The sequence below is a fragment of the Panthera leo genome, chromosome A1 (genome assembly GCF_018350215.1).
Source record: "Panthera leo isolate Ple1 chromosome A1, P.leo_Ple1_pat1.1, whole genome shotgun sequence".
Lineage (NCBI taxonomy): Eukaryota > Metazoa > Chordata > Mammalia > Carnivora > Felidae > Panthera > Panthera leo.
The window spans coordinates 11,285,857-11,310,216 of record NC_056679.1 but is presented as its reverse complement, the minus strand read 5'-3'; the positions used below and the strand labels follow the sequence as shown (position 1 = coordinate 11,310,216).

The 24,360-nt window shown below is 40.3% G+C and overlaps 1 protein-coding gene across 12 annotated transcripts in view; it reads right to left on the bottom strand.

Annotated features, from left to right (window-relative positions):
• FRY (FRY microtubule binding protein) overlaps positions 1–24,360 on the bottom strand; it is a 340,234-nt gene that overhangs the window by 47,126 nt on the left and 268,748 nt on the right. For all 12 annotated transcript variants that reach the window (XM_042948349.1, XM_042947801.1, XM_042947961.1 and 9 more), the window contains 12 exons: positions 22,754–22,904; positions 22,103–22,206; positions 21,156–21,341; positions 18,768–18,966; positions 17,173–17,294; positions 12,988–13,175; positions 11,599–11,693; positions 9,808–10,415; positions 8,676–8,773; positions 8,116–8,286; positions 3,712–3,852; positions 1,746–1,925 (listed from right to left, as the gene is read on the bottom strand). In XM_042948349.1, the coding sequence (XP_042804283.1) occupies positions 1,746–1,925; positions 3,712–3,852; positions 8,116–8,286; positions 8,676–8,773; positions 9,808–10,415; positions 11,599–11,693; positions 12,988–13,175; positions 17,173–17,294; positions 18,768–18,966; positions 21,156–21,341; positions 22,103–22,206; positions 22,754–22,904 (2,243 nt within the window). The remainder of the gene's footprint in view (positions 1–1,745; positions 1,926–3,711; positions 3,853–8,115; positions 8,287–8,675; positions 8,774–9,807; positions 10,416–11,598; positions 11,694–12,987; positions 13,176–17,172; positions 17,295–18,767; positions 18,967–21,155; positions 21,342–22,102; positions 22,207–22,753; positions 22,905–24,360) is intronic.

Here is a 24,360-nt window from a genome sequence, read left to right as displayed (position 1 = left end):
CAGCACCACCCAAACTTGAGCCCCAGTGGGGCTGCAGGATCCCATTTGTGGGCCTACCCTCAGAGGTGGTAGACACCAGCCGGAAAGTCTCCGTCTGGTTCTCCAGGCTCTTTATTCTGGAGCAGCTCCGTCCCTGGGGCGTGCAGCCCAGTGGCTGCATGCTTTCTGTACCCCTTTGGAACAGAACAAACTCCAAAGAATAAAAGTAGCTTTCCCCGCCAGCAATGTGAAAAAGGAATGTTACAAATGGAAAAAATTATTGATTGGACACCTTAATATCAGACACACGAACTATAGATGCAGGTATCACAATAGCAGCAAAAGAGTATCTTAACCTGGATACTGAAATGATAGAAGGTCACTGAGATCACGGTGTGAAAAAACCCAAGCTGACTACAACCTAGCTACTTAATAGAGCAAGTAAGTTTCACACAAGCAGATCTAGTTTATTCCTTCAGTGGACTTACTCATTCAGCAGTGTTGAAGAATGTTTGTTAAGTACCTGTAATGCACCAGACTCTGTACCAGACCCTGGTTACAAAATGGACAGAGTATAGTTTCTGTTTTGGTGGGCTTATGGGTCACGGGGTAAGCGAGACAGGAGAGCAAAGTATTTGTGCATCTTAGAGTTGGTACAGGCTTCCCAAATGTCCATTCTCAGAGCAGCAGGCAGATCTGACTACCTTCCACCCTCTCTTTTCTTTTTCTTTTTAAAAATTTAATGCTTATTTATTTTTGAGAGAGAAAGAGCAAGAGAGAGAACGTACAAGTGAGCAGGGGACGGGTGGAGGCAGAGGGGGACAGAGGACCCAAAGCAGGCTCTGTGCTGACAGCAGAGAGCCCAATGCAGGGTTCAAACTCACAAAACCTCGAGGTCATGACCTGAGGTGAGGTCAGATCTTAACCGACTGAGCCACCCAGGTGCCCCCCAACCTCTCTTTTCTTCCTGATTCCTTGGCTTGGTTCACTAGTCCCCTTTCTCCTTCCTTCCCGCTCCCTTGAGGCAAGAATACAGATCATTTTACTGGTCTAAAAAGTCATGTCACTTGGGGAAACAACCGTAAAGGCAGATTCTGTGTCTCTTTAAATCTCAGTCATTTGCTGGTCTGGCTGGGAGGTCAGGGAGCAAAGTTGTGGATATAAAGATAGGACATGATACCTGTCAGATAAAGAAATGAGGTCAGGCTTTAAAATGCTTATGATCATTCCTTAAAAAAATTTTTTTAAATGTTATTTTATCTTTGAGAGAGAGAGAGAGACAGACAGAGAGAGAGAGAGAGAGAGAGAGAGACAGACAGAGAGACAGAGTGGGAGCAGAGGAAGGGCAGAGAAGGAGGGAGATACAGAATCCGAAGCAGGCTCCAGGCTCTGAGCTGTCAGCACAGAGCCAGACATGGAGCTTGAACTCATGAACTGCGAGATAACCACCTGAGCTGAAGTCGGATGCTCAACCGACTGAGCCACCCAGGTGCCCCTAAAATGCTTATGGTCATTCTATTTTAAAGTTATCTCTTTCAAAAAAATCATTTTTATATAGCTGAGGCTAGTTTCTATTTTTAAATGCTGCCAATTGGAGCCCCAATGAATACGACATTCACTGTGTTCCTAAAAACCAGAACCTAATGCAGGCCTTAGAAAACTTACTTTGAAGTAAATGTAAAATAAGTCTCTCCTTCCCCAGACAACTAGTTTTGACCTTTGTCGCCTGTTCTCGCTGCTGAGATTTACAGAAACAGATAACATACCTCTGAAATATCAAAGTGAAAGTCTAGGGTTTTTCCAGGTAATTCCTTAGAAGCACTGGTCCACACTCGATGTATTTCTATCTTTGAGAGGTCACTGTGCTGGTAGGAAGGCAAAACTAGACTGGCAGATCGAGAAACCACCAGCTTCAGGATATTCAAAGCTTCTCTCCAGTGAACACTCTGACGGGAATAAAACATTCAATGGTTAAAAACAATTTCATTTTTAAAAACACATCAATCCCCAACTACTGAAACTTCTTATGATCAGTCAGAATTCACAGATTTAAAATAGTGCAGGAAGTTCCATCATATGTAAAAGGCAAATGACATAAAAAATTTATACAGATGAGAAGATACATTTAGGAAACAAGCAAATAAGAAAATACCAAATTTTGTCCATATTCAAATAAATAGAAGTTTAAAAGTACAAGGTACCATTTTGGTCAATGAGGTAGCTCTTTGGTACGAATAAAAAAAAAAACCCAATGCATTTATGCTACTGGCCACTCACTCTCAACATTCTCCCCACCTCCAGTCTCTGTCTTCCTTGGTGGTTCTCCTATTTCAATGGCCTCTTAATTGGTCTCCCTACTTGCAGCCGCTATTGAAGTCCAGCATACCCACCCCAGCTACAGTGATCTTTCTAGAACTTTTCAGACCATGCTGCTTCCCTGCCTAAACTCCTCCAAGGGCTCCCTCTGGTGGGCAGTGTGGAGTCCACACACGTTGAGCACAGCCTACAGAAGTAACCTCCCCCCAGGCTAACCTTGGAGTTCCTCATACCAGGCAAGCTCTTTCCTTGTTCCGTTGTCCTGGAATGCCCTTCCTCTCCTTAATGGATTATCACATGCCTACTCTTTCTGTGAGACTCACTTTGTTTTTCGATCTTTGTCTCCCTGACAGGCCCCAGGCAGGCTGATGGGCTTCTCCCATAAAAATATTGAGCACAGATAAGCGAACTTGATAAAAGTTATTATTATTATTTACCCAGCCTGTGGAATAAGAGCACATGAAATAAAACACATTTCCTTCCCTCTTAAATTCTGCACAATGGGAGGTCATGATTTGAATGTGAAATCAGTCCCCATTCAAGATAAGATATCGAATAACAGAGATAGCCCACAGTCCTGAGTTAGTTAGAATAGGCAGTCTAGTAAAACAATTTTTTCTTTGCACTAGGGGAAAGGGGTTTGTAGACAAATAGGAACTGGACACCTGGCCCTCAGGACTGCTGTGAAGTGAGAAAGTGTTACTGAATGCCTACCAAGTGCACGACTACTTTCGGAGAAATGCCACTTAAAACACGGACAATAAAAAAGGCTTGGAAATCATTTTTAGCATTAAATAATTTCCGCAAGCAACGTGGTATTCAAGTGATGATGGGGTAAAAACGTCTAACATTGACATTGTATGGCTTTGCCAATGAGTTCAACCAGATAGAACCTAGCATCTGCCCTTGAACTCTGCAACTCAACAAGTACACTCCTGTGTTTGTTTGTTGTAGTATTTTCAAATACATTCATGCAGGTTGCTTAACCTTACTGTCCTCAACTCTCAAGTGACAATTTTAATCCCTGAATTAACCCTTTGTATGTTGAAACACCTGCCCTAGGTTCCTTCTCCTTCTTTGAAATAGGAAACCACAAATACAACCCTGCTGGGCCCTCCCAGCCAGGTACCTGCTTTCAGTACCCGGCCTGTGAGCCCCAAGAGGCAGAACTGCATCCTCTGAGGGGCTCAGAAATGCCTCAGCTTGGTCCTGTCTTTCTCCTCAGTATGTCACTCGCGGTGTGGTCGGCCACCACACCTGACTGCTCTCAGGGCGTTAGGGATATCAACGCATGAATGTGCAGCCTGGCGCCCATACAGTTCTACAGCCAAGGATAAGCTACAAGCGAAGCCTCAGTCTTTCTGGGATGACTCTGGAAACATCGTAGTTCTTAAGTGAAGGTATCCAAATACTCACTTGGACATATTTTTCAATGGTCTTCAGAACTTCCACATTAAACTGCTTTACAGGCACGACTGACAGATCCATGTAGCTGAGCAGACTGTAGATCACCTGGAGGAGGGGCTGCTGCATGCTTGGGAGACCCTTCTCCAGCAGCTGTGGGAGGCAAGGCACAGGTCAGTCAGTGAGACTCCAGCCTTTTCATACACAAGCACCGATGCTTCCCAACACCTTTAAGATCGCACGTTTCCTTAGGAAGGAAAAGAAAATCCTAACTACTGAAGGCATAAGGTTATCATTAAAGGCAATGTAAGCAGGTTTGAGTATATAAATACCACATTTACAAATGAAATACAACAAAATAAACCTCAAAAGGAAAGCATCGAATGCCACCAATTATTGAAAATTACATATTAAAACAAAAGACACAAGTTATTGGTTATCAAACTGGCAAAGTTTAGCAAGTGATAATAGTCGGTATTGGTGAGGATATAAGATGGAAATGTAACATCAGTGGAAATGTAACTTGGATAATTTGGCGATTGACATCCAGAGTACTAAGAACAATTTATGTCTTTTGAACTAGTTATGTACTTCTAGGAACTTTTCCAAACCTAGAGACAGACATTAAGATTTATATATGAGATTTTACTAAGGTGTTTTTTATGATGGTAAGAAACTCACAAAAAAAACCTAAACAAAATAGCTCTGTAAGTAATATAAATGCTGAACACTAGGGAAATGGATACATAAATTGTGGTAAATTGCATGATAAAATATCATATCATCAATAGAATGGCATTTTTAAAGATGGTAAAAGATATAAGATAATATTAATTGAAAGAGGAAGGATATATAATTTCTGTGTAATAGATGATGCTAAAATCAATGTGAATGGGTGTGTGTTATTTAATAAAGGAAAGAAATCTCTAGATAATGTAATTATTTTGGATGATTTTTCTTTACTTCACCTCCTCCTCCTGTTCTCTTCCCCTTCTTTTCTGTACCTACGAAACTTTCTTTTATGGACATATACTACGATATCAACAATATTTTCAAAAAGGAAAGCAAACTAATGAGAAAATCTAAGTGACGTTTATCAGGATAAAAGATTACTATTCTAAATAAAGAACTGTAGAAAGGATGCAAATATATGCTGAAATTTCACATCAAAAGTGGTCAAAAGAAATAACTGAGCAGTTAATGTAGGAGGAAATGGGCAATTATACAAATCTATTGTGTGGAAAAATGAAATATATTCCTAGAAAGGAAATACATAAAGAGAATAATTTTAAAGTACCAATAAAAATATTAGGTTGAAAACAGGAATAGAGTAATAAGATATAGTGAGGATATGGGAAAACACATTTATACATTGTTGACAGTATCGTAAACTGGGAAAGTGTCTGTGAGACCAATTTCCCAAACGTGTACAACTACATTTGTGTATTCCTTCACCTGGATAGTAACTTTGGGAAGTGCCACCAGAAGAAATAACCTGAATATTATCTGATAAGAAGTCTACATAAAAGAACCACTTGTAATAGAAAAAAGTTATGAATATAAGCAAAAGAGGAGACGTTTAAGCAAATTGTGTTATCTTAACCTGTTAGAATCCCACAGTTGTTGAAAATGACACTATGTGAGCTATGTCAACACATGTAAATACACACACGAAATTACTGTTAAGTGAACAGAACAGATTCACTGGCAATCCTGACCACAGTGATCTACAATTATACATATGTGCTTGAAATAGGAGTTAGTATATCTTATGCATGGTGGGAAATTAAGTTGATAACAAAATCTGTAGTGACAATTTGTGACAAATGCTGAATACAACAAATTAGGTAATCTATTCTTATTTATTTACTTTCACTTATTTATTTATTTCACTTATTTATTTTCACAGTGAAAAAATATATATAACATATATATATATAACATGTATATTATATATATATATATATAATATAAAGTTACCATTTTGACCATTTTTAAGTGTATAATTCAGTGGCATAAAGTGCATTCACATTGTTGTGTGACCACTGCCACTATTTACTTCCAGAATTTGTTCATCATCCCAAATAAACACTCTGCTAACCGTAAAACACTAACTCTCCATCACCCCCTGCCCCCAGCCCTGGGTAACCACTATTCTACTTTCTGTCTCTGTAGATTTGCCTATTCTGTGCACCTTGTACAAGTGGAATCCAATAATATTTGTACTTATGTGTCTGGCTTATGTCACGTAGCATAAAGTTGTCAAGGTTCATCCATATGGCAGCCTGTGTCAGTGCTTCATCCCTTTTTAAGTCCGAATAATATGTACGTATGTATATGCCACATCCCATTTGTATTTGCGAAGCTTTTTAAATTCTACATTTTATTTTTTTCCTTCTTCTATTTATTTATTAAAAAAAAATTTAAATTCAAGTTAGTTAATGCGTAGTTAACAATGGTTTCAGGAGGAGAATTCAGTGATTCATCACTTACATGTAACACCCAATGCTCAACCCAACAAATGCCCTCCTTAATGCCCATCACCCATTTAGCCCAGCCCCCACCCACCTCCCCTCCAGGAACCCTCAGTTTGTTCTCTGTAGTTAAGAGTCTCTTTTTTTTTTTTTTTTTTAATTTTTTTTTTATTTTTTTTATTTATTTTTTTTTTTCAACGTTTTTTTTTTTTTTTTATTTATTTTTGGGACAGAGAGAGGCAGAGCATGAACGGGGGAGGGGCAGAGAGAGAGGGAGACACAGAATCGGAAACAGGCTCCAGGCTCCGAGCCGTCAGCCCAGAGCCTGACGCGGGGCTCGAACTCACGGACCGCGAGATCGTGACCTGGCTGAAGTCGGACGCTCAACCGACTGCGCCACCCAGGCGCCCCTGTAGTTAAGAGTCTCTTATGGTTTGCCTCCCTCTCCCTTCCCCTATGTTCATCTGTTTTGTTTCTTAAATTCCACATGAGTGAAATCATATGAAATTTGTCTTTCTCTGACTGACTCTGCCTAGTGATCTAAACACGTCTTGCCTCCTTGCTAACTTACACTTCACTTTGTTTTAAAACAGGCATCGTCTGTAAGCAGGGCATTTGCGTCAGTTATTCCGGTACGTGTGTGTTTTCTCAGTGGCTCTTGTGGGGCAGATGTCACCAAGGTGATTGTCAAAAGCAGCAGGGTGGCATATAAGAGAGGCTCTTTGGGGTGTTGACATTCTGAATACAGCTCACACATTGCTGACCCAGACTGCAAATCAAAATCCTGCAGGACCAACTGTCAACGCAGATGGAGGGGGCAAGGACCCTCTTCTAGGTTCAGGTTCAGTCTTACGGAACCTTTCAGACAATGATTGATTCTGTAACTTATCTGCACCCTACACTGTTGACATATCTGAAAGAAAAGTTTGAAGGTACCGTCCTCATCACTTCCAAAAAGGCCCTGGCAAGACGTATGCATGCATATCCCTCAGACAAAAGCAATAGTGAATATGCTAACCCGAGGTGGCTGTCAGTGACCACTTGCCTCATGGGTTTCGTGACCTAGTGGGTTAAGCTAGTGGGTGACTGGAGGTGCTGCACAGAATACATTTCATTTGCTGTGTATCTCCAGCACCAATGGACAACAGGGGCTTGGAACAAGTGTGCTAGAAACACATTTCTATGGGCACAAAAGAATCTCATTCCGGTTTTAAAAACAAACTTAAAAAGGAAGATAAAAAGTTTACTTCAAAATATATGCTGGGTAATTGGTTCAGAGCCAACAACCATTAAATATATCAAGCCACTGGGGCGCCTGGGTGGCGCAGTCGGTTAAGCGTCTGACTTTAGCCAGGTCACGATCTCGCGGTCCGTGGGTTCGAGCCCCGCGTCAGGCTCTGGGCTGATGGCTCGGAGCCTGGAGCCTGTTTCCGATTCTGTGTCTCCCTCTCTCTCTGCCCCTCCCCCGTTCATGCTCTGTCTCTCTCTGTCCCAAAAAAAAAAAAAAAAAAAAAAAAAAAGTTGAAAAAAAAAATTAAAAAAAAAATAAATAAAATAAATATATCAAGCCACATAGTAACTCCTTAAATAACATATGAACACCTGGGGTAATTAAGATAACATTTCTCCATTTTTGGAATGTTCTGACACGTATTACTGTAGTAAAAAGAAGGATTTTAAGCTTTTGAGGTGGGTTATACCTCAGTTCAAAGGCTGGCTTTAAACATATGGCAGATTATTTAACCTGGTTGGGCCTCAGATTCTTTGTTATAATAGAATCTACATCAGTGGCTTGCTGTGAAGATTTAAAAAGATTCCATATAGCATCTATGATAATATATAATAGGCACTCAGTAAATGAAATTAAGAGATTATTATCCATTCCATATAAATATTTTAGCCGTGGAAACGATAATAGGTTTGTCCCTAATGAAGAGTTTACCTCTGCCAGGTAGGTCACCATATTCAAGGTGATGTCAGCATATGCTTCATGAAGGTATCGGCAGACCACGTTGACCCATGTGGCACAGTCCCTCGTGTAGCTGTGTGTCTTATAAAGGGTCATGACATGCGCAAGATTGGAAAGTTTGGGGTTCTTCTCTTCCAAACACACCTTTTAAAAGAAGAGAATCAATTAGGGATAAAGTTGCCTGATAAATAGGGAGATGTGTTAGCAATTGTGCCAAAAGATAGGTTTGCAATTTTGCTCCGGAATCTGGAAAACACATTGATATATATTTTGGTTTTTTTGGTAAGCTGCAAAAGCGCTTATCTCAGTAATTAGCTACTATGATTTTCACAAATTCTTTCCACCTGTCTTCTCGATCATGAAACCAAAAGACAATGTGCATCAGCTACTCAGAGACGTCAATTACTAGCAATCTCAATCATTATTCTCAGGTTTTGGGAAACTCATTTCCCTCTCTGGGTAATTGCTGTTCCGCGTTGGACCTTCCTGAAGGCCCATATCGACCCACTTGAGTGTGGAACCAGAAGTCATACCTGCGCAATCCTTTCGGCTATATCCTTGCAGAACTGATTGGGATTTTCAAAATGCTGAATCAGCTGGGGCAGGAGACACAACACGTTCAGTGGAAACCCTGGATCGGAGAAGATGCAGTGGAGACAGCTGAATTTGGTACATTTTAACTGTTAACAGTGGGAAGGAATATTGCAGATTTTATTCTGAGGGGATGCAAAAGCAGTCTTTTGAACACAAAATCCAGGGAAAAAACGTACAACGATGACGCCAGTTACAGAGGAGGCACTGAAGTAGATTTGTAATTCTGAGACACGGTGACTGTCTTGCTGTGGACTGTTTGTGAATCAGGATGACTGGCACAGATTTTTAAAAGCAGATTAAGACGAACAAAAACACTAGTTTGAAACTTTTATCAGAAAGCATATTTTAAGAAAAGCTTGTTTGAGAGGATGTAAGCCAACCAATTTAAGTCTTGCTCATGTAATGCAGTAAAAGAAGACTCTTTAAAATGGTAAGTAATGGCTTAGTACTACTGTGTTAAGCTATACCTTCATGGAAAGAAGTCTGGGTCACGTCATAATATTAAAAATACGGCTGGCGATTTGGCTTAATTCAAAACAAGAGGGAATCAAGAGAATTTTCAAGAGGAAGAAAAAGGCTAAGAAGAAAAAGATTTAGGAGTTAAGAAAAAAGAGAAAAAAATGCTTATCTGTACAAGAAAAATGGAATAAACTGACTGTATATGCAATTCGATCTAGAAAGCATGAAGAAATAATTAATACATATTAATATATATTAATATATATTATTAATATATTATTATATAATATATATTTATAATATTATATATTATAATATATAATAATATTAATATATTAATATTATATATTATATATTAATATATATTAATATGTATTAATAGGTATACATTACTTCTGTACCTTTTATGCTATTGCCTTAAAAATGCCTTCTACAGTGTAAATAATTTTAAGATTTACGTTATGTGTAATTTTGGAATAAATGACAAACTATTCCCCAACAACCATTTCTAAACAGAATTGTTAAATGTACTAAGCCCATTATCTTATTACACCAAACGTAAACACAACAACCATCAGAACTGTGCAAGAGAATGAGTGATGTTGGCTTTACCAATGGCTTGGGATGAATCCACCATGGATACTTTGGATACTGGTGTCAGCAAACTGAAAAGCTGCAGGGTAAGGTCAGTGGTGGTGAGGGAGGTGAATCCCTTCAGCAGTAGCTGCTGCAACCCTGAGAAGTCTGACCACTTGAGCTGCCCTTGGAGTTTCTCAAGTTTTTCTCGGTTCTCAGCTTTATCAAGTGGCATGTGAGCCAGTAGTCTATTCAACAGCCTTAAGGCCATTAGGTATTCAAACTCAAAATCAGATTCCATCAAAGCCACTGTGACCCAAAAGATGGTGGCCAATAGGTTTGTTGGATGGTTTATGTGTGATGGGTCTGAGAGGCTGTCCTTCAAGGAGGATGAGCTTCTGGTTTTTGAGGAGAGGCCTTGTTGGGTACAAGCCTGGATTCTGTCCAGTGTGGCACTCCTGGGTGGGTCTGAGGATCGGTCGACAACACCAAACTTCTTGGGCACAGAAAAGCTTCTTTGATGCCGGCTCCGTTCTGCGGTTGCTGTATTGCCACTGGCTGTCCCAGGGTTCACATTTAGTTGTCCTGTGCTCTTTCTGCTTGCTGTTAGTTTAGTGCTAGAGCTTAAATCTGGTGATGAAGAGCTGGGTATAAAAATAAAAAAGTTCAATAGAAAGCCAACACGCTTCAGTGAAGAGCCAGTCCTTTTAAGATCTACTGACAAACTATAAGGGAGGGAAATCATTCTTTGGAAACACTATCTATTCTTTACCTCCCCCCCCCCATACTCTAAAACTTAAAGTAATAAATTTCCTTATTCCTAAACTTAAGCTATGAAAAAAACAAAAACAAACAATGAGAACCCTTACCAACAAAACCACAACAAAACGTAATACCTACTTATACATATTGAAAGGCTAAACAAGAGGGGTTGGTGGTAAAGTTTACTGATCTTTCACCTATATTTTTGTTTGAATTTGGGCAGAAGTAATTTAGAAATAAAGTGTACCTGATAGGTACAAAGTTTAGTATTCTATTCTATTAGGAATTTTTTTACACTTCTAAAAAATCTATGAGAAATTATCTCTAAGCCTATTTCAGGCTGAAAAGATAAAACTCTTTATCAACATTCCTGCTAAATTCTTACTGATTGAGATAAATCTGTAGGTTTATATAGAAAAATATGTATGATGTTAGTAATCATACTAAAATTACCTATCCATAAAAAATGTCCAACTTAAAAGTGAAACAAGGCTCAGTGTGATTTATGATAACATCACTGACTCAATTTCAAGCAAAATGAGCTCAATTATATAAACAGAATACAGAATTGTGAAGGATTTGAAATGGGTAATTAAACATTGGCGGGAGCAAAAGGAATAAAAATAAAAAAGGAAGATCCTAAGATAGGAATATATTCACATAAAATCGACATTAATCCCAGCTGTTTTTAGTGATAGTTCAGACGAGTTTTATATATATTCATTCAAAAAAATAAGTAGTTTTGGTTTCTGTTTACAATGAAATAAACAGGATAATTATTATATAAAATTTGAAAAAGTACTCAAAGTCTTAAAAAAGAAAATGAGAAAGGATTACTATTTGCATTATTTAGAACTAACATTTCTTCTCTATCTTTCTGATGTGTAAAACTACTTATATAACATGTGTCTGTATGTGTTATAATTTCTTTTTTTTTTTTAAACTAAAGAAAATGTCATAGTTCAAAAACTAGATTTGTTCTTTGGATTTTGCCCAAGGTTCAGGCATGTCTCAAATATTAAGTCCAGCATATTTGATTTCAAAAGTCATTAAGCTTCTTCTCACCGAGATAATACCGTTAAGAGATCGCTGTTCCTCAAGCAGTCAGACAAGTTATCCACAGCAGCTTCCAATGTAAGGAGTGCTTCCATTACATAACCCTGCCAGACATGCAAAGATAACATTTTGTACTGCTTAAAACTACTGTTCCCTTCCTGAAGATAAATTTAATTAACACAAACTTTATTCAAATCTAATTTTAATATCATTGAGTGCTAGACAATCTATGCTACTTTAACTTACCGAGTCTAAAAACAAAATTTAACGGCCACTTAGGAAATTCAGATAGCTTAGCAGTTAGCAGGTAATCACCAAGATTTATTTCCCTAGCTCTGACATCCTCAACATGTCAATCTCATTTTAAATCCAGCAGGGAGAAGCAAAGGCTAAGGTGGCAATCATTGCCCCTTGATGAGGGGAATGGTGGACATTTGAAATACAGAATGTCAGTATCTGAGCCAGAAATTAAGAGCTGAGGTATGAGAAGGTCTGTACATCAGTGACATTTTGAAGAGCACGTCTAATGTCCAGAAAGAGGAAAAGAGGCTAGAGTTCACACGTGTGTTAGTCTCCTGGGGTGTAGTAACTTTTCTGATGGAAAAGAAGGGAAAGAAAGGCTTGGCCCAAGCTACAGAGCTTGTAATGCCCTTGTGATGCTTGTAATGCACCCCAGTGCCTGGGATCTATGTACAGGGTCTTCTTGTGGCATCTATTCTCTCCATTACTTCTTCAGCTCTTCTCAGTGTACTGAGGGTTAGTTATACAGAGAGGGGTAGTGTTCTGCTTAGATATGATGGAGATCTCTTCTCTGGGTGGGGAGACTGCACAACAGCATCCTGGTTTTGTCCTTTGCCAGCCTAGGGGCTGGTGGCAAAAGGAAAAAACAATGCAAATAATTCCCCAATTCCCAGTCAACTAAAACTAACAACAAAAACAACCAAGGAGCCACCAGGGGATTTTCAGTTGTTGGCTCAATAAAACAATATCCACTGAATTTCTAGAACAATGCGCCTTGAAGTGATTTTTTTAAGTTTATTTATTCATTTTGAGAGAGAGAGAGTGTGTGTGTGTGCTAACAGGGGAGGGGCAGAGAGAGACAGGGAGAGAGAGAGTCCCAAGCAGGCTCCCCACTGTCCATGCAGAGCCTGATGCGGGGCTGGATTCCATGAACTGTGAGATCATGACCTGAGCCAAAATCAAGGGCTGCACATTTAACAGACTGAGCCACCCAGGCACCCCAAAGTGATTTTTGTAAATATAAAAGTTCACATCCAGAAATTTTTAAAATAAATTGTATATGCCCACATGGCTGAGATAATTGGCGAGAAAAAGAAGGCTCAAAGTCATTAAGTCCTCATCTTTGACATGAGAGAAGGAGAATGAGTTTGGTGGTACCTGAATCTCATCTCCATGTTCTCCAATCACCTCCACCAGCCTGGAGAGAAGGTCAGACAAGGCATGTGCTGACAGAGGTTGCTTGAGCGCCCGGAATATCTGGAAGGACCGACCGGCATAGTGCCTCGAAGAGCTTGCGAGGGCGGTCTGCAATGCAACTTCACTCAAGTGCTGCTCCAGATGGAAACCTAGGCACCAAGAGGCAGATGGTCAACCTATACTCTGAAAACCCTGGGGCATCGGTGATCGATAGGTTTAAATCAGGCTAACTGCAAAGAGCTATCCTCTGGCGGTACTTATTTAAGAACGAGCCATTTTAGAGTTAAAACAACAACAACAACAACTTTGAACAGATCTTAAAGAGGCATAGTGTAGTAGAGTCAGAAGCTTTGCAGCAAGGTGGTCCTGGTTTTGAACAAGGGGTTTTGGGACTCTGAAAAGAAATGTAGTCTCTATGACCCTATTTTCTTTTTTTTAATTGGAGAATAATAGTATCCGTATCATAGAGTTGTGAAAATTCGACGATTTAAAAAATGCTTTGTACAGTGTCTGACACAGAATATACTCACAAATGTATTCTTGTTTATTGCCCTAGCATTTTTCTACATTGTTCTTCTGAAGTACTTTTTTGCATAGAGTACTTTCACTCCTTTTTTCCTAAGAGAATTTGTTAGGAACTAGTTTTCAGAGTACTTGTGCAGAGGAAAGCTGTTAATGGATCGCATCAACTCTGAACACAACCAAGGCCTCTACCAAAGTCTTTGCTCTTCAGAATAGTCTATGAATATGCAGATATTGAAATGCAGATGTTGCCAAGAAGGCGACCATCATCTCAACTCTCGCCCGAAATTGGTTCTTCCAATAGCATGAAGGTAATCTCAGTCATCAGGAAACCACCTGATCAGAAGGAAGTGAAAATGTAAGGTAAAGCACACGATCGAACTCTGGGCCATTGATCTGTACTCTCTGCTGTGCCTCTCTGCAGGAGAAAAACTGACTACAAAGTCAGAGGACAAGATGAAAACAGTGATTTTGGCTGTCTCTGTGATCTAGGGGATTCCGTGGTACATTTGACGGTCACATGAAAGTGAACCAGGAGGGAGCATTTAATGTCATTGTTCTTAGCTGCTGCCTGGCTGTTTGACCCTAGGGACCTTTGGATGATATGAGAGAATGTTCCTACAGAGCAAACAAAGGGCCCTGGAAAATGACTTAGGCATATTCAAGGTAGGAAATACAGGATTAAACCCATATAGGCAGTTCACAATTTATGAATGGATCGTGTTTCAAAATGGAATTTGTACCTTTATTTTGTTTCATTTTCCTACTTAATTTTATTATGTGCGGTGTTAGATCCTCGGTCAACAAACAAAACTTATTGAAATCAGAATGGACCTGACGGCTAGAACTATACTGGTAGGACTATAGCACCCCACCATGTTCTTGGTGACAGTGCCACCAATGACATGACAATGTCCTTAAGAAAGGCTATTTAATGTGTCACACAGCAAACCTACATTTCCCAGCCTTTCTTGCAGTTGTGGCCTTGTGCCTGAGTTCTGGCTGGTGGAATGTGGGAAGAAGCATGGATGCCACGTTCGAGCCACGTTCGAGCCACGTGTGGTGTAAATTCCTCCTGAGTAATCCTCCACTCACTCTCTTCCTCCACCTGCTGGCTGGCTGAAGAGGGCTGAGGACCTCTGAGCCGAGGTGATCAGAGCCACAGAAGGAAGGTCTTTGAAGCACCATGTGGAAGGCCGCCTGCCAAACTATGCCAATGTCCTTAAGAGAGGCTATCTAAATTAAAGCCTCTTTAAATTGAACAGTTCAACTCTATACTGAACTGTTATGTGATCGGAAGTAACCTTCTACTGTGTTAAGCCTCTGAGCTTTGGGGGTTGTGTGTTGTAGCAGTTATGCTACCCTGTTTAATACAAGTGTTTCCAGGAACATATTTTATTGTGCTGCAGTGGAAACAGGCCGAGAGCAGAGATGTATAAAGAAACCGTAGTGAGTAAAAATGTCTGGGGCAAGATGTGAAAAGACTCAGACTCTAAGCATCCTCTGGGAAAACAGTACAGGGATTCATGAGTTTTCTCATTTTCATCGTCTTCATGCAATCAAAGATTTTAAGCCAATTAAGGGTTTGTACACAAACAGTAAATTTCTTCCTTTGGGTTATATTCAACCATCAAGTGACTTCTAAGTGAGGGAAATAGCAGTATAAGAGGTGGTGACATTTCACAAACATTCCCAAACAAGCTCAAAACAAGAAATGTCACTCCTATTCCTGAAATGAGAAACTCGTTTCAGTTTATCAGTATTTTTTGCTTTTTTAGAAAGCACCCTCTGATAATGAGAAGAGATGTGGCTAATCTGGAATGTTTCAAACTGTGAGATGTGCTAATTATCAGAGCAGCTGAGAAAGCCAGCGAGCTGTATTTCATTTGGTCAGCCTGGTGTGTGAAAAAAGGTAGGGGTAGTTGTTGCTTTACGCTGAGGAACCAGATTTAAATTTCACACACAGATCAGCCCAGGCCAAGTTGAATCTGAATGGTATGTAGCTAAGGGCTTAAACATCCTGATGTTATTATAATCTACATAAGAATCACAGTGTGTTCAGAATATTGAATGATCATCGGCACAGGAATTATTAGCAAATACTTTCAAAGTCAAAGACATTTTATCACAGAACTCTTTTTTAAACCAGTTTTCAAATCTGGCAGTTTTTCACAGTTGAGTCTGAATACAGTCAGTAAGATTTATTACTCATGGCTGCCTTCGCTTTTTTGTAAAATGTCAAAATTTGAGTATGCTTGACACACAATGTCACATTAGCTTCAGGTGTAAAACACAGGGATTTGACCTCTTCGACTTCCCTGTACGTTTCGCTCACCACAAGTGTCTACCATCTATCACCATACAACACAACAACAACACTGTCATACTATCGTTGACTAGATTCCCTATGCTGTGCCTTTTAGTCCCGTGACTTATTCCTTCCATAACCGGAAGTCTGTATCTCTCTCTCCCCTTCATCCACTTTGCCCATTTCCCTACACCCTTCCCTCTGGCCACCCTCAGTTTGTTCTATTTATAGGTCCGATTCTGCTTTTTGTTAATGCATTTGTTTTTTAGATTTCACATGAGTAGAATCATGTTGCAATTTTTTTTCTTCAATCTGACTTACTTCACTTAGCTTCCTAGCCTGTAGGTACATCCACGTTGTCACAAATGGCAAGATCTAATCCTTTTTTATGGCTGTATGACAGTCCATTATTATATATTGTTATATATATTCCATTATGTATAAAATATACATATTGTATCAATGGAATATATATGGAATGAATACATATCTACAACTATATACATGCACGCACGCATGCAAACACATGCATGCGTGCGCGCACACACACACACACACACACACACACACAGTCTTCCTTATCCACTCATCTATGGATGGACACTTGAGTTACTTCCGTATCTTGGCTACTGCAAATAATGCTACAATAAACACAGGGGTGCATATATCCTTTCAAGTTAGTGTTTTCATTTTCTTTGGGTAAATACCCAGTAGCTAAATTACTGTATCATATGATATTTCTATTTTTAATTTTGGGGGGAGAAATTTCGTACCATTTTCCACATTGGCTGCACCAATTTACATCCCCACCAACAGTGCGTGAGGGTTCCTCTTTCTCTACATCCTCGCCGACACTGTTATCTGTTGTCTTTTTGATTCTAGCCATTCTGACAGGTGTAAAGTGATATCTCATTGTGGTTTTGATTTGCATTTCCCTGATGATCAGTGATGTTGAACATCTTTTCCTGCATGTGTTGTGTCATGGCCTTCTCGAAACAAAATTAATATTAGAGGGAGTAGTTTAAATTGAGTGAGGTAAACGCAGCAAGGTGAACAGTGACCTCTGGGAATTATTTGATAGAGCATAACGCAAAAATACAGGACATTAACAATCATTCACTTAGGCACATTTGAAATAAGCTTCAAGGCTCTCCTATGAATATTCTGCTGTCGGCGCCAAATATAGAACCATATATTTACACATATGCATGCGTATATATGTTTGTATGTATGTATAATGTGTGGTTATAATGGGAAGAATATGCTCCATTACAGAAAATGGTGAAAGTGGCATTTGGGGAAATTGGATAAAGTACCTGATTTGGAGTCTTTAAATACGGATACAACATGACGTAGAAAATTAGTAAGCTGTTCAGCACTCTTTGAATTTTGATTTTTGGGTGTGATGTCTTCATGGCACCAAAGTGGACCAAATGCCCTTAAACAAAACATACAAAACGTTAAAAATATAACCACTTAAATATAATCATTTTGTATTTTAAAAACCACCTATGCAGTTGTAACTCCAAAGGTGCAATGTGATTTTGAAAGTTTAGTGATTAATGTGGGCGTAAATTTCAGTCTGGTAAAGCTTAAGAGCATACTCAAAATGGATCTAGCTAATTCACGGAGGCATATTTTTTCTTATGTTTTACTCACAAAATGAAAACCTCACAAAATTTACTCACAAAGTTAAAACCTCTCAATTCACCAGAACGGTGTTTATACAAAACAGGTGCTACATGTTTGTCAAATAAAATGATATAAAATGTTAATTAAAATACAGACTTAGACATTTGTATATTTTAGATTTGCAGAGATAATGCTTTTATCCGGATCATATCATTAGACTACCAAATACTGTAGAAATGAACCGAAGATGCGTCCTCTGTTATCTACTTGGTTTTCAACAGAAAGAACAGGATGGAGCCAGAGGTGAGAATTTCAGAAGAACACTCTTCCCAATGCAAGGTACTGACAGTGTTGAGTGGTGAGCACACTTTTCTTCCCCACAGACCATTCAGGTCTCTGAAATATCCTGGATGTAGTTACCATTAGGCCCCCCCTCCTTAGCTTCCTGTTCATCAAGTCCTGTATTGAGCTGTGAACTGCAAATACTCTGAATCATTAACTGAGGAAAGAAAATGCTCTTTTTTTTCATTTTTTGTATGAATTGATGCACTCCCGAGAGAAAGAAAGATCATGGGGGTATCAGATAACAACTATACAGACTAGACTTCTGGGATTAATGAGAAAGGATAGGGTCCCCTCCCCCCGACAGAGTCCCAGGTAAGCATGATTTTCTTGATGCAAATACTGCACCTCAGGGTGCCAGACATTCTGAAGCCTTACAAGCTAAATTGTTCAGTGGAAGAACCAGAAGAAGAGCTGAAAAGACAGGATTGCTTGCTTGCAGCTTTTCTTGATTTTGATTATTAGTTTGCTTCCTTTCCCATCATGCTTCCTATTGTTTCTGACTTCCATTTATAAATGGCTCTGGACGAGAAGAGCAGATAATGGTCCCCTCCGCAGCTGCTCCTGGGTCGACCGTGGCTAATATATTTGGTTTCCAGAGGATGTTCTTTGCCAAGTCTCAGAACTCCCAGATCCCGGCAGCTCTAATAGATGATTAAAGTCGTCCTCACCGTGGGACGCTACCGTGGCCTGTCTCCATCTGCTGCATTGTCTTTCTACACGAAACCTCCTGCCTGTCAACTGTGCCATCAGTGGGATCTCAGACTTCTGCCAGTATCTGCCTTGTACACAGACTCCAGCAGATGCAATTTAGAAGAGAAAAGAAGGCTTTGCTAAAATCACGGGCTCGCCTTTTCATCTGTCAAGTTCTAAAGCGATGCCACTTCCCCAAAAGACCAACCTAAGAACAGGCCTGTGTCCCCTGAGCCCCCACTACCTGGTCGTCAGAAACTCAATGAGCTTGTTCGCCTTCTCATCCGCTTCAGCGGCTGTGTCCACGTCTTCGACCTCCTGGGTCATCTGCGGGAGGTTCCCACTGCTGCCCCCCAGGCTGATGCTGGAGGACGTGGAACTGGAGCTTAGCCCCGAGTCTGGCACTGGGGACGACTGGTCCTCTCTCAGGAAGTCAAAGCCACCTGGTGGGACAAGAAGGTCAAGGTAGAATGTGCTAGGCAGGGTGCTTACTGAGGTTAGGAGGTGAGCATACAGGAGGGTGTAGTTATTTGAATCTCTTGGAGGAAACATTTGATTTCAACTATGGTTACGATGAAACCAGACTGATAGTTTTTCCTTGCTTGTGGGATAGTTGCACTGCTGTGTAAACCAGAGTGTACTGGGTAATAGGAGTGCGATCTGTTATTTTGTAGCCTGGTGTTTGAATTGATGCTTTCTGCAAAAGAAGTGGTGTATGCGTGTGTGCGCGTGTGCACATGCGTCTGTGTGCACACACATGCATATGTGCACAGGCCGACGGACAGTTCCCCTATACATCTGGACCCGACTGTGCTGTTAGTAAATTATTCTTGGGTATTCGACCACTTAAATATGTGAAATGGTACCAGTGTTGAGAATACGAGCACCTAATAATGGATGTTATGTTTTGAGTAAATGTGCTTACAACTGTGAATATTATGTGGATATTGCTATGTTTTGATAAAGTATGTCTCGTGGTAGTCAAAGAAATACGGTATCAACAAATATTATGTTTGTTCCCCACCTCATATTTGATTATCATTCTACATCCCTGGGTGTTGCTGGTTTGAAAATGTAGATACGCCATCATCCCTTTTCTCCTACCTGATAATTACAAAAAGTACATAGTTCTGGTGGTCTGAAGATACACTGAAACAGGAGAAGCCTTGGGCCTGAATATCATCTCTGCCATTTGCTGTGCAATCTCAGGGAGTTTATATAATTTCTCTGCAGCTAACTTTCCTATTATAATAAGATAAAGACAATAATTTCTAGCACACAGGTTTTTTTAGCTTCGATTTTTTTTTTTTAGCTTGGATTTGAGAGCATTCGCAGTTGAAAGTAGGTGTTCAGTAAGAATTAATAAATGTTTATGAAAAGGAGACATTTTCCAAACTCTTTGTACTCGTGTTCCACGTGTGCTACAGATTCAATCATTTTAGCTTCCACCGTTTGTCTTGCCTACGGTACATTGTGTTTTGTTTTGTAAATCCCCACTGTATGCCACAAGAGTGGGATAGTGAATGCAAAATTGATGCACTCAGAGATATACAACTTAATGGGCATTGCGATGTTCTCAGTCTAAGACCATGTGCTTAATGGAATACATCCTTATCCCGGGGAATTAGGACAGCCAGAAGTCTTCAGATTCTTTTAATTCAACGTCTATAGTGAGGAGTTTTGTGTCTCTGAGTGGCTGTTGATGGGTTCTTTTCAATTAAGTGTAGGTTGGTTTAAAATAAAGGGCTTAAACTGAGGTCAGTAGTCCTTATGTCTCAGACTTAGTAATGCAGTATTTGTTTCCCAGAGGAAAATCTCAGTGTCAAAGGACAAGACAGCACTGAGGACAAGTATTAAGTAAAAGGCACATCGTCTTCAGGGTGATGAATAAAGTATACGGTGACATATGAAGTGCCATACCATATCCAGCGCCAATGCAACGTACAAAATGTTCAGGAATGTTAGTTCGCTATCACTTTAAGGTATTTTAAATGTTCCGATTCTAAATGAAACCCACTGGTCAACTCTTTCGGGAAAGTTTTCATGAATAGCTGGACACAGCAGAGTAGTTTCTTCGACTCAAACATGACTCATCTAATGCTTTCTGTTCTTATTTCTAAAAAGAACATTTTGGTTTCAAAACAGCCATGGTTCTTAGTAGACTTCCACCCGTGGTGCTTTCCAGGAAAAGCAGTCACTAAAAGGGTGAAAATTCCTTCAGGGGAACTAGAAGGTCCACAGCGATACACCTGGCACCTTGGCAATGACCTGCTCTCAAGGTGATGGGGGTGGTCACTGTTTGGGGCATTCCCATCCTTCAGTGTTTTAGACTGATGCTCTTGGCCGAAGGACATAATTTTCAATGTATCAGTAGGAACATATTTAATGAGAGCAGCGATCGTAATAATAAGGAAACAGACATTTGAAAATATTCAATACTGAAGGATTTTGAGAACCAAGTTAACACCAAGCGAAATGGGGCATATTTATTGTGCTCCTACTTGCTCACTCGGAAAGTTGTAGGGGGGTGGTGATCACGTTAGAGAAGTTAATTTGGGCTCCACAGATACCTTCAGTTATCTTCGTATTTGTGATTCTGTCTCAGGGTCTCTGCTATTCCTTCTTTTGTTACCTGTGTAGAGATACTCGGGTTGATAAGCCGGCTGAACTGTTAGAGTCTTAGCTTCACCCATCTCTCGAGTCTGCAGGAGCACAGAAGCAATGGCATGAAAATTGCTGTTGCAAGAGAGGGCAATCAAGAGGTGAAGAAGCAATTTTTTGCTGTGTTCAAAGACTTCAGGCCGGTAATGGTCCAAACCTGGAACAAAAAGTGGAATCTCTTAGTATAAACAAGTTTTAAGCTCGTTTAGATTCCAGGGATAGTAAAGATTCCAAGTTACCCAGGAGGAACATGTTGAAAGAATGTTCAGTTTTCTTTGTTATTGTTTGTGTTACCAACATAAAGAAGTTGGGCTTAGGAAAAATGTTTTATTCCTTAAATCAAATGTTCTCATAAAATGCTGATAGATGGACTTTTCTTGACCTCTCAGTAGCTTTTGACATGGTTAGCATTCCTCCCTCCTGGGATGTTCTCTTCCCTGGGTCTCCCTGTTAACTGAAGGATTCTAATTTTGTTCATCGCTCTCTAACTAAACTTCTGAGCCTCCCTGGCTTGTTCCTCTTCCCATTTTTATTTTACCATTTGGCTATTTTAAAATCTCAGTGCTTGGCCTGCTGCGCTCTGTCTTCTTTCTGTCTGTGTGCGGACGGTATCTCACGGCTTTAAATCGATCACATCTAGCCAAAGACCCTCAGAGAGGCCCAATATGTTTCGGGTATCTTTATAGATACAGCATTAGCGAGGTACCACTGTATAGCGCAGAAATAGGGCAATTTTAAGCAATGACCGGTCAACTGAGATTATAGAGCAGATGTCACATAGAAGCGATGAAAAATGGAAGAGACTAAATATTTCAGAACTGTGGAAAGCAGGACGTCAATGTAAAAGGAAAGCTCTCCGGATTGTGTCTGTAGGGTTTTGACCCCATAGTCCAGAATTCCTCTTCGATCCAGTCTTACCTAAGAAGACAGCGTGGAGTAATAATGGTAGATGAAGAGCCCAATCTTCTCTCACACTGTGATCCACCACCATCTCAGTCATAAAAATTACAGCAATATTGCACCTAATCAATGACATGGTGAAATTAATGTAACTTCTGAAGAGGATGGAAACACACTGACAGATCATTAAGTCACAATTAAATACAGCCCTTGAGCCCTGCCGAAGAATTATGCGAGACGCTTATTCCAGGGAATGGAATTTATTTTCCGAAAAAGCACAGAATTCCACAGAAAGAAGAAACTTTTGCTGAGCTAATCACAAAATAGGGAGTCTTACTCGTTGCTAGGTAATAAGAGCTGAGGGAGGAAGAGGAGAAAAGGGCCCTCTTTTCCAGTTACTCACGATCTAAAAATCATCACAGAATGCATATCCACATCCAGATTACATCAAGAAAAAGTTCTGAGTTACAAGGCAGCTTTGCACATCGGTTGATAGTCAACCAAATGCTACAAATGTGCTGAGAACTGCAATTAAAGTCACGCGTGGTCCCTCTGATTTCAAAGGTCATTTCACTTGACAGGACGTGGAATGATCTCCCTCTTCTCACGGGAAGAAAAGTCCAGTCAGATCTAAGCAGTCATTTCCCACTACCCACAGATGCTACTTACCTGTGGAGGGGTCCCCGGGGAGTGATAGTCTCTGGGAGGTAGTCAACCAGGGGGGCCCAGCATCCTCCAGTACAAGGCATGGGTAAGGGCTGTGGCTGTTTGGTCTCTGTAATAGTCAACAGCCAGCCCGTATACGGAGAAATCGGGTCATCTATAGGGCGAGAAAGACAAGCGTGCATTACTTTTAGGGAGTGATGATTTTTGTTTTCCCTATTTGGTGTTTGTAGAAAGAATCTTACAAATTTAGGCTAGTAAAAATAACTCTCTAGCCATCCCATCTGGTGAGTATGAATTATAGGATCAATGGGTTAGAATTACTTGATTAGATTTTTTAGTCCCTTTATGTTTTGATAATCTAATGTACAATTACGCACTACAGATCAATGGAAAATACAGACGTGCAAAAAGAAAACATTAAATCATTCTCATCACTGTGAGAACTTGGGCTTTCTCCAGTCTTCCCCATTGCAGTAAAATCCAATTCCACGTTTCCAGTTTGCTCAGGACAGGAGCCTTAGAGCTTTCTGTGACGTCTCTCTTACATCTCGCATCCAACCCATAATCATGATAATCATGATGAGGATAATAGTAATAATAAAAATAAGTACATTAGGAGCTAACACAGGGAATAACTACTTTGTACCAGGCACTTTTCCGTGCGTTGTACATTATATTAATAATTAATAGCCCAGTAATGGGTACCTCTTACCCCTACTTGACAGAAGGGAAATAGAGGTTAGGTAACTTGGCATCATATTCAGTGAGCTGTACCTTCAAAACATATCCAGAATAGGTCCACTTTTCACCATCTCCATCACTGCCAGGGTAAGGCACTATGTTCTCTCGCATGGTTACTGCAATGGCTTCCCTACTGTTTCCCTGCTTCTGTCCTGGCCCCGCTACAGTCTGCTTTTCCACAGAGAAGCCAGAGCAGTCATTTTAAAACAGGAGTTCATTCACGTCTTTCTCTCTGCTTCACACTCTCCAGTGGCTCCCCTCTCCACTCAGAATGAAGTCCGAACTCTACACCGTGGCCTTTAAGGCCTTACACGGTCTTCCTGCTGTTTCTCCCTTGGCTCATCTCCCACCACCAGCACCCTTGCCCACGCCACGCCAGTCATTTGGGCTTTCTTGCTGTTCTGTGATCACGCTCGGCACCACCCAGCTTCAGGGACTTCACCTCTAGCTTTCGTTTTGGCCGCAGAGCTGTCCTGGAGAGCCACGTGGTTCTCTCTTCCACTTCACACAAGCCTTCGCCCAAGCATCAATTTATTGCAGAGGATTTCCAGGAAATCCCCAATCATTTGACATCCCCTCCGCCTCTCACCCTGCTTTAATTTTCCTTTCTGGCACAGATCACCCATTCCCCAGCACTCACTGCCTCCTCCGACTCTCAGACAAGCTGCACCACAGCGGACACGTTCTTTTGTTCGCTGCTGTTTCCCTAGTTCCGCGAACAGCATCTGACATGTGGCAGGGAATCAACAAGTATTTTTTGAATGAATGAACTTCCTCAACAATATCTTTAAAGTAAGCACAGCAACAAGTTTCAAAACAACCTACCCTCATACCCAAAGGAGCTAGAAAAAGAACGAACAAAACACAAA